General features: G+C 41.1%; 1 protein-coding gene across 1 annotated transcript; it reads right to left on the bottom strand.

Annotated features, from left to right (window-relative positions):
- Window positions 1–9,416: 9,416 nt before the first annotated feature.
- On the bottom strand, window positions 9,417–17,844 carry LOC311630452 (uncharacterized protein C9orf40). Its single transcript, XM_084899447.1, has 2 exons — window positions 16,895–17,844; window positions 9,417–10,968 (listed from the first exon to the last, which is right to left on the bottom strand). The coding sequence occupies exons 1-2, from the start codon at window positions 17,336–17,338 to the stop codon at window positions 10,810–10,812; spliced, it is 603 nt and encodes a 200-aa protein (XP_084755573.1). The 5' UTR covers window positions 17,339–17,844; the 3' UTR covers window positions 9,417–10,809.
- Window positions 17,845–18,428: the final 584 nt, after the last annotated feature.

The raw sequence follows: 18,428 nt of genomic DNA, 5'->3' as shown, positions 1-18,428 counted from the left end.
GTTGCCACACATACACACATTTTAAGTCACCTTTATTATCTATTATTATAACAAGGCCTGGCACTTAGTAAGCACTGACTAATCACCTGCCATTATTATTTAGTTGTCCAAAAGGATGGTGTCCACAAACATATGATAAAAGAAAATAAATAAATAGAAGAATAAATAAATAAACAGTCTTCCAGAACTAAGATTCTTAACCTAGATTTTAAGGGAGCCAGGGATTCTCAGATCACCCTAAATTGTATGCAAAATTTACAACTGTTTACTTTTTTGGGAAAATGCCATATGGTTCATCAGATTCTTAACTGAATGGGTCAAAGACACACACAGAGAAAAAGGCAAGAACTACCACTCCAAAGAAGTATTAAAAATTTGTACTCTCTGGGATGGGCTTGTGAAATAGATTTTAGAAGTGAATTGAAACTTTCAAGGAAGCATTTTATTATCTTCAAATATGGTAAAGCCCAATTTTAACCATTTTGAGTAACATACAATGTCACTACCTCTGTTTTTTTTTTTTTTTAATTATAAATATTATAAACCCAATGGAATACAACACTGTGGTGAAAAAAAATAAAAAAGAGTTCTTACCATTTGCAACAACATGGATGGAGCTGGAGAGCATTATGCTAAGTGAAATAAACCAGACAAAGATAAATATCACATGATCTCACTCATTTATGGAATATAATGAACAACATAAATTGATGAACAAAAGCAGATCCAGAGACAGAGAAACATCGATTAGGACGTCAAACCTCAGGGAAGGTAAGGGACAGTGGGGGTAAGGGAGAGAGATCAACCAAAGGATTTATATGCATGCATCTGACCAATGGGCACAGATAACAGGGGGATAAGGGCATGAATGGGGGAGGGGATTTGGGGGGTAATGGGGAGTAAGGACACATATGTAAGGACATTTATATGCATGCATCTAACCAATGGGCACAGATAACAGGGGGATAAGGGCATGAATGGGGGAGGGGATTTGGGGGGTAATGGGGAGTAAGGACACATATGTAATACCTTAATCAATAAATAAATTAAAAAATAAATAAATATTATGAGGTTCTATCATTATAGTAATAAACAGACATGAACAGACAGACAATCATGGTGCATGTTCAACTGAGAGTTGGTAAATGGTGTTGTTCTGCATTTGGGTCCTTAGGTTTCCCAAGTGAGAAATCAAGAGGAAACCCCAGTGAAATTTCTAGACAGATTTGATTAAGCTTGTGCTCAAGGACCAGGGAGACAGCACGGGCATGTGTCCTGACCTGGAATTGAACAGGTGGTCTGGTTCATGGGTCGATGCTCAACCACTGAGCCACACTGGCCAGATTTCTAATAGCTTCTTAAGAAGGGCGACATAGAGGAAGAATTTTGGCATCGTGAACACCTGAATCTCACGCACCATGCCTGTGGTATAAAAATAAACTTTAAAAAAACTGTACAACAATGAAGTCAGCCAACCAGAAAATAATTTTTTTAATCCTCTAGAATGGATGGGGTTATGGTAAATAATATGTTAACAAGCATTTAATACATTTACATGTAGAACTAAAAGTAAATATATATGGGAATTATGATTACAGAGGGAATATGATTTTTTAAATAACAAAGTAAAAATAATATAAGCAAAATAAAGGAGACAGGAAATAGAAAAAAGTATAATGTTAATTTCCTTGTCTTTTAATACAGGAAATCATTTGAGATGATCTACAATGAAGGTCAAAGCCCTAGCCAGTTTTTCTCAGTGGATAGAGCATTGGCCTGCGGACTGAAGGGTCCTGGGTTCAATTCCAGTCAAAGGCAGGAAGCTCGGTTGCAGGCTCCTCCCCAGTACCAGCCCTGGTGGGGCGTGTGCATGAGACCACCAATCAATGTGTTTCTCTCACACAGATATTTCTGTCTTACCCTCTCTCTTCCACTCTTCCTAAAAATCAATGGGAAAGTATCCTCAGGTGAAGATTTTAAAAAAGTAAAATGGAGGTCATGGCTTACAGAGACTGCAGGGTTGCTGTCAGGTGTTGCTGTCCACAGTCTCTGCTGCCAAGGGCAAGTTACAGATCTTCCTGGTGAACATGACCAGCATCGCTGGGACAGGTTACTCCTTCACACTGAGAATCCAGCGACGGGAGAAACTGACTCGACTGGCTTATGAATCCATTGTGAAAACTAAGTCCTCTTTGTGGAACAGAAAAAACAATAGATTTCAATGAATTTGATTGTATAAATGAGAAGACTGATGCGGATATTGTGCAGCATGTAGTAAAAGAAGAGGAATTGACATGAATCATGCCTCCTACGGTTTGAAAGCTTTTGCGAAGGAAAACCATGTAGTGAAAGACAGGGCTTCATATTAGGACATCTGTCCTTGCATCACATTTATCTTTCTAGATATCTTCATACCCCTTAATAAAAAAAAAATACTTAAAAAGAGAAACATCTAGGTCATGTGGTGTTCATGATCTTTCCTTTTTAACTTCTGATAATATTTTATTAGCTAATGTATTTACTGGTCAGGAAACATTTCTCTGAGGTTTAGCTGTTTCTTCTATTTTACTTAAATTCTTTTCTATTAAATTCAGGTAAGATTGCATGTAATACTTTATAAAACTACTTCTATTGTATCTACATTTCCTCTATACATGTATGTATTTCCATATACCCATCCCCCATCCATCAAGAGGTGTGAGATATGGCACTCACTAAGTGTTATCAAGCATTACTTCTAAGTGATAGCGGTGGCATTTGTTACATTCTTTGTATGTATCAGTATTGCTTAAATTTTTATGAGAACGCTTCTTGATAAAATTGAAATCATTATATTTTAAAATATTTGGAAATTTCAAACTCACAGAAAGATCACAAAAGGATACCACATTAAACAATTCAAGAGTGTTCTAAAAACAATGTATAATAGGTTAACAACAACAACAACAACAAAAAGCTAAAATGCATACTAACTGTAGTTGTGTCTGGGAACAGGAATTAGATTTGTTAATATCTTTTTATGCTTTCATGAATTTCCAAAATGGGCACACATTATTTACATAATAAAAATATATCACTTAAAAAACCTAATTGATAGATTTAGCCTTGTGCAGATACTCATATACTAGGTTAATACCTTTGCTTGCAAAACTTTACAGCTACTTAACAATGGACTACAGTAATCATGTGATACATATATAGCTTAGGGTTGGAATGCTATCAGACATTGTTAAAAATCCTATCATAGCATTATGTTGTCTTTGAGTTTTAATAAGCATTATAGATTGTGTAATAATAATGCCTTTTGTGATTCGAATATTGCCACCTTTTATCTAAAGTGTGAGCCAAAATATGTTTTAAGAGTTTATTTAAAATTCTGAGCTATATATATGGAGAGCAATACTATTTTAGAAATTCCAAGGGTCAAAAGACCCATTAAGCCTTTGAAATACTCAAATAAAATATTCAGGAGTAATGATGACTATAATATCACTCTACTTTAGATTAAAAATCAAAACCAAAATGAAACAAAACAAAAATCAGAATAAGCTTATTATAAAGACAAAAAAACACACATTTATATTTATTCAATTTATTCTAGTAGATCAGAGAGGAATATCTATTTTTATCTTTTCAGATATCCTTTTATAGTTGTTAGGTTTTCTGTCACTGTTTTTTAGATTTTTGTGTGTATGTTCACGAGGGGTATTGATCTATAGATTTCTTCTTTTGTAATATATTTACCTGGTTTTGGTATCCAGGTAATGCTGGCCTTATAAAATGGACTGGAAAGTGTTCTCTCCTCTTTTATTTTTCTGAAAGAGAACACATTTCTTCCTTAAATGTCTAGTAGAATTCTCCAGTGGAACTAAATAATTTAAGTTTTATTGTTAGAAGGTTGTTTTTTTGGTTTTTTTATTCTTACTTATTCTTTATTTTAGTATATTTTTTATTAAGTTATTATTTTTGTACATATACCAATGCCCCCCCCCATACATACCCTCCCTCCCCAGAGTTTTGTGTCCATTGGTTGTACTTATATGCATGTATACAAGACCTTCAGTTGATCTCTTATCTCCCCCAGAACTCCCCAGCCTCCCTGCTGTAATTTGACAGTCTGCTTGTTGCTTTACTGTCTCTATATCTATCTTTTGGTTCTTCAGTTTATAATGTTTTTTATCATCCATAAATAAGTGAGGTCATGTGGTGTCTCTCTCTCATTTACTGGCTTGTTTCACTCAGCATGATGTTCTCCAATTCCATCCAGGTTGCTGCAAACGATGAGAATTTTTTCTTTTTTATGGCTGCATAATATTCCATTGTGTAAATGTACCATAGTTTTTGGATCCAATCATCTGCTGATGGGCATCTAGGCTGTTTCCAAATCCTAGCTATTGTAAATTGTGCTGCTATGAACATAGGGGTGCATATATTCTTTCTGGTTGATGTTTCTAGCTTCTTGGGATATATTCCTAGGAGTGGGATTACTGGGTCAAATGGGAGTTCCATTTTCAGTTTTTTGAGGAAGCTCCATACTGTTCTCCACAGTGGTTGCACCAGTCTACATTCCCACCAGCAATGCACGAGGGTTCCTTTTTCTCCGCAACCTCACCAACACTTGTCATTTGTTGATTTGTTGATGTTGGCCATTCTGACAGGTGTGAGATGGTACCGTATTGTTGTTTTGATTTGCATTTCTCGGATAATTAGTGACTTTGAGCATGTTTTCATGTGCCTCTTAGTAGAAGGTTGTTTTTTTAAATATATTTTTATTGATTTCAGAGAGGGAAAGAGAAACATCAATGATGAGAGAGAATCAGTGATTGGCTACCTCCTACATGCTCCCCCAATGGGGGTTGAGCCTGAAACCTAGGCATGTGCCCTGACTGGGAATCGAACTGTGACCTCCTGGTTCATAGGTCAACACTCAGCCACTGAGCCACGCTGGCTGGGCAGCAAGACTGTCTTTTACAATATGGGTTAGCAGTTTATAAACTATTTTATGAATATTTGAGGATTGAGCTAATAAACATATTATGAATATAAAGTCTAGTTTTCTCACTGTTGGATAAAGGAGTTATAAATAAGAGGACTACAACCAAGATTACTCTACCCAGCAAAGCTATCACTCAGAATTGAAGGTCAGATAAAGAGCTTCACAGATAAGAAGCTAAAGGAGTTCATCACCACCAAACCAGTATTATATGAAATGCTGAAAGGTATTCTTTAAGAAGAGGAAGAAGGAGAAGAAAAAGGTAAAGATAAAAATTATGAACAACAAATATGTACCTATCAACAAATGAATCTAAAAATCAAGTTAATAAAAAAATCTGATGAACAGAATAATCTGGTGAATATAATAGAATCAGGGGCATAGAAAATGAGTGGACTGACAATCCTCAGGAGGGATAGGGGTGTGAGGGGTGCGGGGGGTGTGGGAAGAGACTGGACAAAAATCATACACCTATGGATGAGAACAGTGGGGGTAGTTAAGGGCAGAGGGTGGGGTGGGAACCGGGTGGAGGGGAACTATGGGCAGGGGGGAGGAAAGAGGAACAATTATAATAATCTGAACAATAAAGATTTATTAAAAAAAATAAAAAAATAAGGAAAGAGGAAAAGGTAGGATGAACCCTGTGGTATTGAACTGGAATTGGAATATCGGTTTTGAACTTGTGTGTAAAAAATAGATGCAGACACAAGTAGACAGAGAAATACACATAGTTGTATATAAACATATATTTTATTGTTCTGTCAGCTGTGGGGACCTAGAAGCAATGATACCCAATACTAATGAGCAGATCTTGCACCCAATCTTCATTTCTAAATGCCATTTTTTAATAAAGAAATCAGGGCTTTTGTAGAAATGATTCCTAGGACTAGGATGGACAAATTATAAGAGAAATACCTGTGCCAGAACATCTTGTGTGAGAAGGTAAGGAAGTACTAAACAAAACAAAAACACACACACAAAAAACCCCCACACAAGATGAGGTCTACCCCTAACCGGTTTGGCTTAGTGGACAGAGAGTCGGCCTGTGGACTGAAAGGTCCCAGGTTCGATTCTGGTCAAGGGCATGTACCTTGATTGCGGACACATTCCCAGTGGGGTGTGTGCAGGAGGCAGCTGATCAATGTTTCTGGCTCTCTACCCCTCTGCCTTCCTCTCTGTAAAAAGATCAATTAAAAAAAAAAAATGAGGTCTATATTTGTTTTTAACAGCTATGTAATAAATTACCACAAACTTAGCACCTGAAAAATGCATCCTCTTAACTCAGTTTTGAAAGTCAGAAGTCCAACTTGACATGCAAGGTTCTCTGGAGTATCTCAAAACTGAAGTCAAGGTGCCAGCCAGGTTGTGTTCCTTTTGAAGGCTCTCGGGAAAGATCCACTGCCATGTTCATTCAGGTTGCTGAGGTCAGATCTTGAGGTTGTAGAACTGAGGTCCCCGCTCTGGCTGGCCATGGGGACTCACTCTCTGCAGGCTGCTCTAAGGTCCTTGTCACGTGGCTCCTTCCATCCTCAAAGCCCAAAGAGTTACTCTCCTATTGAATCCCTCCCACACTTTGACACCTCACTGACTTCCTGGCTCTGACCTCTCCACCATATTTAAATGGGCTCATATGATTAGGTCAGGCCCACCTGAATTGTCTCCCTATCTTAAAGTTAACTGGTTTGGGACTTTAATTACATCTGAAAAATTCTTCACAGTAGTGCCTATATTAGTCTTTGATAGAATAACCAGGGGCTGGGAAATTTGGTGCTCATTCTAAGGAATTCTGCCTACCATGAGTTCATAACAAAAGAACACAAGATATAGCAATCAAGAAATATGAAGTGCTAGAATATTATTAAGTATTTGGACTCCAGATAATTTAAGAGCTGAAGTTCTTTCAAACTAATCTCAATGAACTTAAGGTATTTTCAGAGATCACAAATAGTTTATGTATGTAGGTATATATGTACATATGTATGTATTACTTGTCATCGATAGTGAAGAGCATTTCAAGAGAGAAATGTAGGGTCCAATATGGGTTCCTACAGTCTTCGTGTAATTTTATCCCACTCTGCTCCTCTGAGGTGGGTATTAATGCCCCCATTTTCTGAAGAGGAAGGCAAGGCTCAAACTGTTTAGTAAGTAAGTGTTCCAAAGCTACTACTAATTTCCATCAATGAACCTTGTAAATACAAGAGTGCACTGTCAACGTTAAGCAGAGTTCACACACGAAGTAATAAAATGTTTAAGGGGGGTGTGTGTTATATATATACTTATATATATATAACTTTTAGAATATATACACATTAGCCTATACAGATATAAAAAATTGAATAAAGAAATGGGGGTGAAAGCGCTCAGAATTCCAATTAATAAATGTAAAAAGGATGATGAAAATACAAAATTACCATTTGACATATACCAGAACAGTTAAGTATTTCAGGCAAGAATCATCAGATCCTAAAATTTATGGGCAGAATATGATGAGAAATGGGTATTTACATAGCCTCAAAGCATCTTGCCAGAAGATAATTATTTACAAAGGAGAAAATAGTGACTAGACAATAAAAACAAACAAACAAACAAATACCCTGCAGATAGCACCTTAACTAAGTAATCAGTTACAATCTATCAGTGCCTCTGCCTCCTGGTATAATGTACTGAGAAGGATACATCGTTACTTCTATGGAGTTCTTACCAAAAATGCATAATTGTGAAAAATATTAGGCAAATAGAAACTGAGGGCCATCCTACAAAATAACTTTTCAAAAAGTGCCACGGTCATGAAAGGCAAAGAAATTTCAAGGGACTGTTTGGTTAAAGGAGACTAAGGAGATACTAAAACTAAATATAACAAGTGACCATGGATTGAGTTCTGGGCCAGAAAAAGGATGCTAGTGAAATGGCAAAATCTGATTATAGTTCACTAGAGGCCCAGTGAATGACAATTGGTGCACCCAGGGGTCCCTCAGCCCAGCTGCACCCTCTCGCAGTCCAGAAGTCTTCAGGGGATGTCAGGCACTGTTCGGGGCACTAGGAAGAGCAGTAAACAAAAATGAACACTTTCCTATTGCCAGATCAAAGAGAAGGTTAGAAAGTTTACCATTTTAGTATTTTTTAAAATATGCTTTTATTGATTTCTAGAGAGGGAGAGGAATAGAAACAGAAACATCAGAGGTAAACAACTGGCTGCCGCCTGCACACTTGTCTCTAGAAATAGAGCCTACAACCCAGGCATGTGCCTTGACTAGGAACCAAACCAGTGAACTCTTGGTTCCTGGGTTGACACTCAACCACTGAGCAACATCAGCCGGGATACCATTTTATTTTTATTCCCGCAGTACTTTAATTGCTTCCTCATTTGCTAACCTTGCTCTTTCTTCAATTCCAATTCTTGTCCTGAAATATCTTGTAGCAACTGAAAGTGGAATGAAGAGGAACTATAGGAGCCTAGCTGGTTTGGCTCAATGGGCAGAGGTTGGCCTACAGACTGAAAGGTTCAGGGTTAGATTCTGGTCAAGGGCACATGACCGGGTTACAGGCTGAATCCCCAGTAGGAGGTGTGCAGGAGGCAGCTGACCAATGATTTCCTTATCATTCACTAGAAGCCCCATGCACGAAATTCATGCACTCGGGGGGTGAGGGTATTTCTCAGCCCAGACTGTGAGAGGGCACAGGCCAGGCCAAGGGTGCACGATTGGGACCAGGAAGGGATGCGGGAGGTTGGCTAGCCAGGGAGGGCTCCAGGGCATGTCCTGCCTATTTTGCTCAGTCTTTTTTTTTTTTTTTTTTTTAATATATTTTATTGAATTTTTACAGAGAGGAAGGGAGATAGAGAGCTAGAAACGTCGATGAGAGAGAAACATCGACCAGCTGCCTCTTGCACACCTACCGGGGATGTGCCCGCAACCAATGTACATGCCCTTGACTGGAATCGAACCTGGGACCTTTCAGTCCGCAGACCGATGCTCTACAGCTAAGCCAAACCGGTTTCGGCTATTTTGCTCAGTCTTGATCCGCCAGACTCCAGCAGCAATCTAACCTACTGGTTGGAGCATCTGCCCCCTGGTGGTCAGTGCACAGCATAGCGAGCAATTGAGAGGCCTCATTATATCATTAGCATATTATACTTTTATTAGTTGAATGGCCAATGGGATGACCGGACACTTAGCAAGCATATTAGGCTTTTATTATATAGGATGTTTCTCTCTCCCTCTCCCTCTCTCCTTGAAATCAATAAAAAAATATGTATATTAAAAAAAACAAAACAATATGTGATGGGGAGTGGGAGGGAAGAGGAACTATAGGAAGCACATTTATTCTAACTATATTTTTGTACCTACAAATAAGGGTATTATAAGAATTAAACAAGATGATGCAGGTAAAGTACTCAGTATATAATTTGACAATAAACACAATCTCTCTTGAGGTAGATACTATTTATTGTTTCTTATTTACAATGAAGGAATCTGGGGCTTGGAGATGAGAAAGAACCTGCTTAATGTTACATGGGTAGAAAGTGGCAGTATAAGACTTTGAACCATGTCTGACTCCAAAGCCTTAACTTTCAACCACAATACTATACAGTTTGTTTTCTGTTCAATAACATTCTTATTAATGTCAACCCATCTTTAAATTCCACAGTGCACATGAAACATTGTTTTTTTCCCCTCTCATTGGCATTTATCCATCCTTCCTGGATTTTGAATACCATTAACCACAAAAAAAATACACACGGACAACTTACTCAATTACAAAGCCAACATTCTAGAATACAATACAAAATTAACTTCATCATTGATACTCATATAACTCAAATACAATGAAATGGGAGCTACCGAATAATTTAGTTGTAACAAAGCCATCAACAGGGCAAAATAAAAACAAAGCTAATTAAAAGGCATTGTTTCAGCTCAAATTAGTTATCTCCTATAAACAGGAGGAAGGATCAGTGCTTTAAAAATAAAAATAGCTACATCTAATGTCCACATCAGAACAATTGAGAATCTCTCAGGCAAAGATTTGTGAAGTACTGCCAATGTTGAGAACTACAAGTGTATAGTAAGAAGCAATAAAAACCATGTCCTGAAGGCAATTTGAAATCAAGAAATTTAAAAAAAGAAATAAACTTTCCTCTTATCTTGGGAAAGAGTGGAGGGAAATATCTACTCATTTTTCATTGTTCTTTATTCATTTTTTGATAGCCCAAAGTAGAGTTTAACAAACATCAGATATTAGAAGTTATGCAAACATGCTACCCACATTTAAATTCTCACTACTTCACATTTAGAAAGCTTTTATATTTTTTGGAAAGCTCTTTTAAAACAATACCACTTTCTGAAAAATGCCTCACATTTTAAATTTGCATAGATGTTTAAGTCAGCTATCTGTTCAACTAGGAAGAGTCAATAAAGTGTATTAAAGAGCATTTTATTAAGTTATGATAAAACAACATTCATTTCATGTAACACAAATTAACAATTTTGTTGCAGAAAGGACTATTTGAGTCTTTCCTACCTGTTTCTAAAACTTGCAATTTATAAGATTGATATTTTCAAATTTAGAATCTATACAGAACTTTTAGGAATGCACACGTAAAATATTTTCTCTATAACTGTACTATATCACTGACAAATCCTATTGGGAGTTTCAGTACTGACTGTAGGCATTTATCATTAAAACAACTCCTCGTTTTTCAGGTTTGGGAATGAAATAACATTAAGTATGGAAAATAACTTTTATCCTTAAGAATATGCAAGTCACTTAGAGATGTTCTCTCAAATTCAGAAAAAACCATTGCTTCAGTTCCTCTGTCAGGACTCCATGTCAATCTCAACCACTTCATCCTTGCCTTGAAGCCTTGCTTCTGTAAGGTTATCTTCATTTAGAGCTTCAATGTCTGCCAGGTCAATAGGTGGTAAAGGATTCCTCCAGAACTGGAAGGTGTTATACTGCCAAAATTCTTCATTGATCTTTAGGGGGGAAGAAAAAAAGAAAGTATATCAATGGCTTAGAAAAAATTTTAAAAAATTATTTTCAGGAAACAAGTTTTTTTTTTTGTTTGTTTGTTTTTGTGTGTGTGTGTGTGTGTGTGTGTGTGTGTGTGTGTTTTAAAGGAAACTCATGTAAGATTTTACAGTCTTTGTATCTTCAACATTTTTAATTGAATTTCAAAGTATTTTATGGACTCAGTCAAAAGTATTTATTAGTTTAAATTTAAAATAATTTCTTTCAATAGTATCCTTCTGACAATTTCCATTCTCAACCAAAGAAAATGTTTGCAAACAGTCTTAAAATGTTTACCTTCAGCGAGAAAACATTTTTATTGAAAAAAATACAGATATACCTTAAAAGTTATTTTTAGTCTTTTAGTTTGGTATTTTAAGGGATTGACATTACAAAGGCTAAAATATTTTGACACCTTCTAAAAAGTATTAGGACATAAACATGCTAAATAGCAAGAAAAACTTAAAACTAATCATTTTTTATCAAGATACCATTTGGTACAAAGCATGCCTTTTAAATCAATATAGCAAAATTGTTAAATCCTAATAAGTGAGCACTGGCTCCTTAAACATTTAACAGTTTACTCTGAATGATTATAAAATCATTTCAAGTAACTATGAAGTGAAGCTGATGTTCCAATAAAGTACAAAATTGGCACAGAAGTTCAAAAGCATTCTAAAAATATTTTGTGCAAAGGAAGCAGCATTGGAATAATATACAGGCTCCCAAGGTGACCATTATCTATCTCAGAAGGGTATCTATATATCTGTATTTATTCTACTATGCTATGTTCCTTTTTTTTTTTTTTTTTGTACTATGTTCTTATGTTATGTTCATATTTGCTAGGGCAGCATTATCCAATAAAAATATAATAGAAGCCACATATATGATTTAAAATTTTTCTAATAACCACAGTAAAAAAGTAAAAAGGAACAGGTGAAATTAATCTTTAAAAAAAATAAGATGAAATGTTTCATTGCTCTTAATGGTAAATCAAAATATGGTAGTTAATGAAAATGAATGCACTAAATCACACACTGCATTTAATTAAATCAAAAGAAACACTTAACTGCACACCATCACTGCACCCTCCAGCTTCCCCCTCCGCGCCCTGGAAGCATCACTGTGGTCTGGCCCTAAACTCCCGATCCCCCTTCAGCTGCTGCGCTGCCTTCTCTAAGGACACCATGAAAAAGTGCTGTGACAGCTGTGGTCCTGCGACCCTCCCTCTGCCAGGAAGTCACAGTGCTGGGCTAAGGGACCACAGGGAAGGTGAAAGGCAGGAGGAACTCGAACCCTCCTCCTTTTCCTCTTTCGCTTCTGAAAAACTCATTTAGTACGCTCCATTTTGGTGTGTCTAAAAACATACAATTGCGTGTATCCAGTATAAATCAATAAATCTGGGGAAATAGGTGAAATGGAGAGGCAATGTTTCAGTTAAAATGGTTCAACTAGTGCCAAGGTAATTGGCAAAACTATGAGTGCAGCTGAACTGGGCTGGTGACACCTCTGTGATGTGTGAGCAACAGACCAGGCTTTGAGAATAGAATGAATTTCCAAGGACAGGAGGCCAATAGGATTCTTTGTCACAATTGTGTTTGGGAGCCCTGGGATGTAGGGGTGGGGATACATATGAGACCAGGCTTTAAGTGACTTCACCCTCAACCCCTTTCCCACACAAGGTGCCCTGAGCCTCTTCTTTTAAGAGTCCTGGCAGGGAGGCCCAGGCTGCCCAGACTGGTCAGGCGAATTAATCTTACTGTTTTATTTGGCCCAATAGACCCAAACTATTATCATTTTAACATGCAGCCAACATTTTAAAAATTAATGAGATAGTTTACTTTTTTTGTCACACAGGTTTTTAAAACCTGGCAGGTAGTTTACACTTCTAGCACTATTCAGGCTAGCCACTTTTCAATGCTCATTAGCTGCATGTGGCTGGTTACTTTACCAAAAAGTATAGGCCTATAAGAAAGTCTCATTTAGAAGTTCATTCAGGGCCTCAGACACTAAGGCTTAGAGAATTAAGGGTCTTTGGAATTTCTTAACACTGGGATAAAAATGCAATAATTCAAAGGATGCCAAGAAAAATTTCATTTTAATAAGCAAGTAGGGTTAAAAACATTATTTCATTGCCACTACCTACTTATAAACACGGACTACCCCACAAAAAAAAAAAACCAAAACAGTCATCAGTGTAGCCTAGTATCTAAGAGCACAAACTGCCACCAGACAGACCTGGGTTTGCACGACTCACTAACTCTGATCTTGACCTAAGTGTTTCCTAATCAGTAAAACATACGGCTCTCTTGCAAATTAAGGTTTAGCACTATTTACTGCTCAGTATTATATCCCAAGAAGCCTTTGAATTATCAATCAACAGGAAACATATTTGCTTATTTTCTGTTAAAAATATCTAATAGTAAGGGTCAGCACTAACAGAGCAACGAACCTCCATAAAGTGACACTAACATGAGAAAATATAAATATTTAATGAATACCTGGTTTTATTTTAGTTCTCTAGAAAAAACAAATCTAAAACAACTCCGAAAATATTCCAAGGTTCCGCCTAGACTGCATCTCCAATATAGAAAGGACATGTTTGCCAAAACCGGTTTGGCTCAGTGGATAGAGTGTAGGTCTGCAGACTGAAAGGTCCCAGGTTCGATTCCGGTCAAGGGCATGTGCCTTGGTTGCAGGCACATCCTCAGTGAGGGGTGTGCAAGAGGCAGCTGGTCGGTGTTTCTCTCTCATTAATGTTTCTAGCTCTCTATCCCTCTCCCTTCCTTTCTGTGGAAAATCAATAAAATATATTTAAAAAAAGAAAAAGAAAAAAGAAAGGACATGTTTGAGGAAATTCTTCCTAAATGAGATCCAAGGCACACACTTAAGGCTTATTCTAAGCACAAAAAGAACCAGGGAGATGTTTACTGCACAAACTGAAAATTATTTTTAACTTCTCCATGTTTCTGTTTTATCCTGTTTTGTCTTTGTAATTGTCTGTACAACCCTTAGAACAAAGACCCTACACCTTTGGAAACAGGGAAGGTGGAGAAAACAGGTCCCTCTCTTAAATTTGCAGAAAAAAAGCAGCTCAAGGAACAGAACTAACAAAAGGAAAGGACATATTAGTAAGGGTTCCTGGGCTTTTGCCAAAAGAGAACAGGAGAGTAATCTTGGAGAAGGAGGAACCCTCTTTTTCCTGCCATGAGCGTATAGTGTCTATAGGATGCAGAGAGGAGCCACATGAGGTCACTGCTGCAGGGGAAGACACGGGTAAGAGATGCTAAACAGTAGTGAGGGCAAAGACTTAAGCCTTAGTCTAAGCACAAGAACCAAAGAGACACTGACTGCACAAACTGTGCCAGTTTACTAACATACTATCCTTCTTTGCTTACCTGCCATTTCCTCAGTTCCCTCTTTATCAATCTATGGCAGACTGTAGTCAGAATATTCTGGTAGGAAAGACAAGGCTATGTATGGGTGGGGTCTGAAAAGGAGAGTTTTCAAATAGGTCTAGATGACTACCGTGGTGTTTTGTTTTTTTTTTTGGTTTTTTTTAGGTTTTGAATATTGTCCTAGACATGATTTAATTGGAAATTCTAATTCTTTATTCTATTTTCAAAATGTAAGTTCTATCATTCAGTTTTATGCAAGCTGTTTTTGAACCTAAAAGCAACCTGAAGAAAAAAGTCTAAATAAGGCTCAGGCTTCCTAAATTCCAAAAAAACTAGGGGTACAAATATTTACAATTTATAATTTCATCCAGAAATGCTTATCAAGGTTAAAGGATAATTTCACAATCACAGGAAAAGATCTTTCCCAACTATTAAATTCTCATTATCTTACTGGGTTGTTCACCATGAACAAATCATTCCAAAGGAACCTCAATTATTTTTGAGGGGTGGGGACAGTGAACTACGTATTTGATAAATTCTGCATAAGGTATTTAAGGCAATGGAGAGATATGAGGTGGATGCTATGGTGTAGAAGTTGAAGAGTTTGGTGAAGTCTGAGCCCTGTATTTGGTACTTTTACCCTCAAAGCTCCAAGTCAACAGAGAACTGCAGAAAAGCAATTTGAATTCCTAAAGCTAGACCAAAGCTCTCCAATCTATACTAATAAAAGGGTAACATGCTAATTAGACTGGACATCTTCCGGACATCCTTCCTGACAAAGACGGGGACATGGCCAACCTGCAAATTGCCCCAGGCCCCTCACCCAGGCCAGCACAGCCCCCCCCCCCCCCCCCCAGGGAACCCCCACCCCAATCAGGCATGTAGTTGGCCTGCAAACTGCCGATGGCTCCTTGCCCAGGCAGGCCCTGTCCCAGCAAGGACCCTATCCTGATTGGGGGTGTGGCCAGCCTGCAAACCCTGAGGCCCCTGCCCTGGCAGCCCTGCTCCCCAGCGGGGACCCCCCTCACCCCAGCCCAGCCCCTTCAGGGCAGGCCAGCTGGCCCCCACCCAAGCAACAGGCCTCTATCCTATATAAGGATAATATGCAAATTGACCCTAACAGCAGAAGGACAATGACAGCTGGACCAGTCACTGTGAGGCACACAGCTCACCCAATGGCAAACAGGGAACCTGGGTGGGTGGCAGTGGGGGAGCTGGGGACGATAGCCCTGACCCAGGCCAGGCCTGGGGACTGTACCCGTGCACAAATTTCATGTGCCGGGCCTCTAGTAAATATATAACACCAGCCACAAATATAACGAACTTTTCTGGTGGCTGTACTAAAAACATTAAAACAGTGGTCGGCAAACTTACTAGTCAACAGAGCGGCAAGCCTGGGCTTGGGAGCCGCAGTTTGCAGGCCACTGGACTAAAAGAAATAGGTGAGATCATTTTTAATCCAGTGTATTCAATCCAGTACCTCCAAGATATTTCAACGTGTAATCAATATAAAATGTTTTGAAACCTCTGACACGTAGTATTTGACACTTACAGCTCATCTTCTCACGTGGCCGGTGGCTGCCACGCTGAGCAGCACCCGGCTAGTCAAATCAGAGCTGAGTGCGGAGGGAGATGGGGCAGGCTCATTTCCCCAGAACTGGGAACAAGCCAAAGATCTTCACAGAAGATCCTCATATACCGCAGGGCCCAAGTTAATTTGCAACAGCAATCCTTTCCCATAGACTCAGACTTGGCACAGTGAGTTAAAAATACTTTTTCCCAAGATACGGTCACCCTTCCCCTCTACCAAGGAAACAGCACCATGCCTAAAGGACATCCAATGGATGGCTTCCACATTGCTCACCTCTTTAGAAACAAATCATCGTTCAAGCAAAGAAGGCACCCCACACCTCTCTCAGACATTTGTCGATAACCTGAAACTCGCGGTTCAACGCCTCCCACCAAACTCTAGCCAGTGGTCCGCAAACTTATTAGTCAACAGAGTCAAATATCAATGTACGACGATTGAAATGTCTTTGAGAGCCAAAGTTTTTAAACCTTATACAGGTAGGTGCATTGTTATTAACTTAATTAGGGTACTCCTAAGCTGCTGGCCTAAAAGCCACACTCAATGGGCCAAAGAGCCGCCGTTTGCCGGCCTCTGATCTAGGCTATCAGGAGTCATGCACCTGCTTCCCCTCCCACAGCTCGGCGCCCAAGCAGCACCCGAGGGCCCCATCCCCTGGCTTATCCGAGCGCTTTCGGCCTTCGGGGTCCCCCAAAGCCCTGCCCAGAGGAGCTGGGGCCCTCGCTGCTGCCTGCAGGTGGGCAGGCGCCCGTTCCTGCAGCAGGGACCCCGGCTTTTCGCCTTCTGGGTCGTCTTGACGGAACGAGTCTGGAGGGGGACGATCTGCTCCTTATCAGGAGGAAAAGGGCCCAGGGAAATGGTAAACCCACCCAACCTCGGGGCGCCCAGCCCTCCATCGGCCCCTACCTGGCTCGGTGCGGCCCCCCAGTCTCCCCGCGGGGGCTCCGCGCGCCCCGCCCCGTGGTCGCCACCGCCCCTCGGGGGCCGGGCGCCCGGGAGCTCCTCCCCCGGCCGGTGGGGCCGCGGGGGCGGCGGCGGCTGCTGCAGCGGCGGCCGGGGCTCGCTGGTCTCCCAGCCGCGGGCCTCCCGCTCCGCGCCGCCCGGGGCGCCGGTGTCCCCGCCGTCGTGGCGCTTGCGGGGCGAAGCCGAAGGCTCCGTCATCGCCGCCGCGTCCACTTTGCGCTTTCGGGGCAGCTCCGGGGCGCCGAGGGGCGGCTGCCCGAGGGGCGAGGCCGCGGCCGGCGGGACCCAGAGCGGCCGAGGCGGCGGCTCCTCCGGAAACTCGCAGAGCAGGAGCCGCTTCCAGGGCACGTGGAACGTGAGCGGCTCCGCCGCACGCCGCTTGGCCATGGGCCCGGGAGGCTCGGGCGGAAGCCGCCCGGCGCGGGAGGCCGAACGCCGGTCGCCGCGGAGGGCGGGGGCCGCGCGCGCGGGGGAGGGCGAGGGCTCCGTCGGGGCCGGCAGGCCGGCGGCGGGAAGATGGGACGGCGGCCCAGGAGGGGGCGGGGCGGGGCGGCTGGGCTGCCCTGGGTCGGCGCGTGCAGGCCTCGCCGCCGCCGCGGAGGTGGGGCCGGACGTTGGGGGAGTAACCGCCGCGCCGCGCCGCGCCGAGATTCGAACCTGCGCACTGACGGGAGCTCGCGCGCACGCGCCGCGCGGGCCGGGCCGCTGGTTGGTGGAGGCTCGAGGGACGCGCTCCCAAGCGCCTCCGCGGCCGGAAGTGCGCGCCGCAGGGGAAGGCGGGAAAGCAGCGGCGCGTTTCTTAAAGGCCCGGACCTGGTCTAGGGCTTGTTTTGCTCGGGCCGAGGAGGATGTGCATGTTCCGCGCTCGGTACAGCTATTTAGACTTAAAACCTTCAACATCTACGTGTTAATATTTCCCTTCCTTGAGTCAGCAGCGAGGCGGGTTAAAACAATATTGTAACAAGGGGGTTAAAACAATGTTGTACAAACTTTTACTGAACTGGGGTTAGGGCCCTCGCACTCCGTTAAGTGCTGAGTGGAGGCGGACTGTGCAGGGGCGAGGCTGAGGGGAGTGGCTGAAGCCGACCCGCAAACGCGGAGGAGAACCCAGCGGGTTGTTTTGAAGGGGCTTCTGTGGGAAGGGAAGGAGACAATGCGTTCTTTGAAGATCTTTTCATTAAAAATGCACCGATGAGCCGAAACCGGTTTGGCTCAGTGGAGAGAGCGTCGGCCTGCAGACTGAAAGGTCCCAGGTTCGGTTCCGGGCAAGGGCATGTACCTTGGTTGCGGGCACATCCCCAGTAGGGGGTGTGCAGGAGGCAGCTGGTCGATGATTCTCTCTCATCGATGTTTCTAACTTTCTCCCTTTCTATAAAAAAAATCAATAAAAGATGTTTTTTTAAAAATTTATTTTTATAGTGGTTTTTAAAATTTATTTTTCAATTACAAAATTGGCACTCAATATTAGTGTCAAGGA

The sequence above is a fragment of the Pipistrellus hanaki genome (assembly GCF_964339955.1).
Source record: "Pipistrellus hanaki genome assembly, chromosome: 11".
Taxonomy (NCBI): Eukaryota; Metazoa; Chordata; class Mammalia; order Chiroptera; family Vespertilionidae; genus Pipistrellus; species Pipistrellus hanaki.
This window is presented reverse-complemented; position numbering and strand designations above follow the sequence as displayed.

Bases quoted from the DNA above. Each gene is read 5' to 3' on its own strand.
- LOC311630452 (XM_084899447.1), bottom strand. From the start codon at position 17,338: ATGGCCAAGCGGCGTGCGGCGGAGCCGCTCACGTTCCACGTGCCCTGG. The intron at 10,969-16,894 runs GTAGGGGCCGAT...TCCCCCCTAAAG, and splicing joins GGGGGGCCGCACCGAGCCAG to ATCAATGAAGAATTTTGGCA.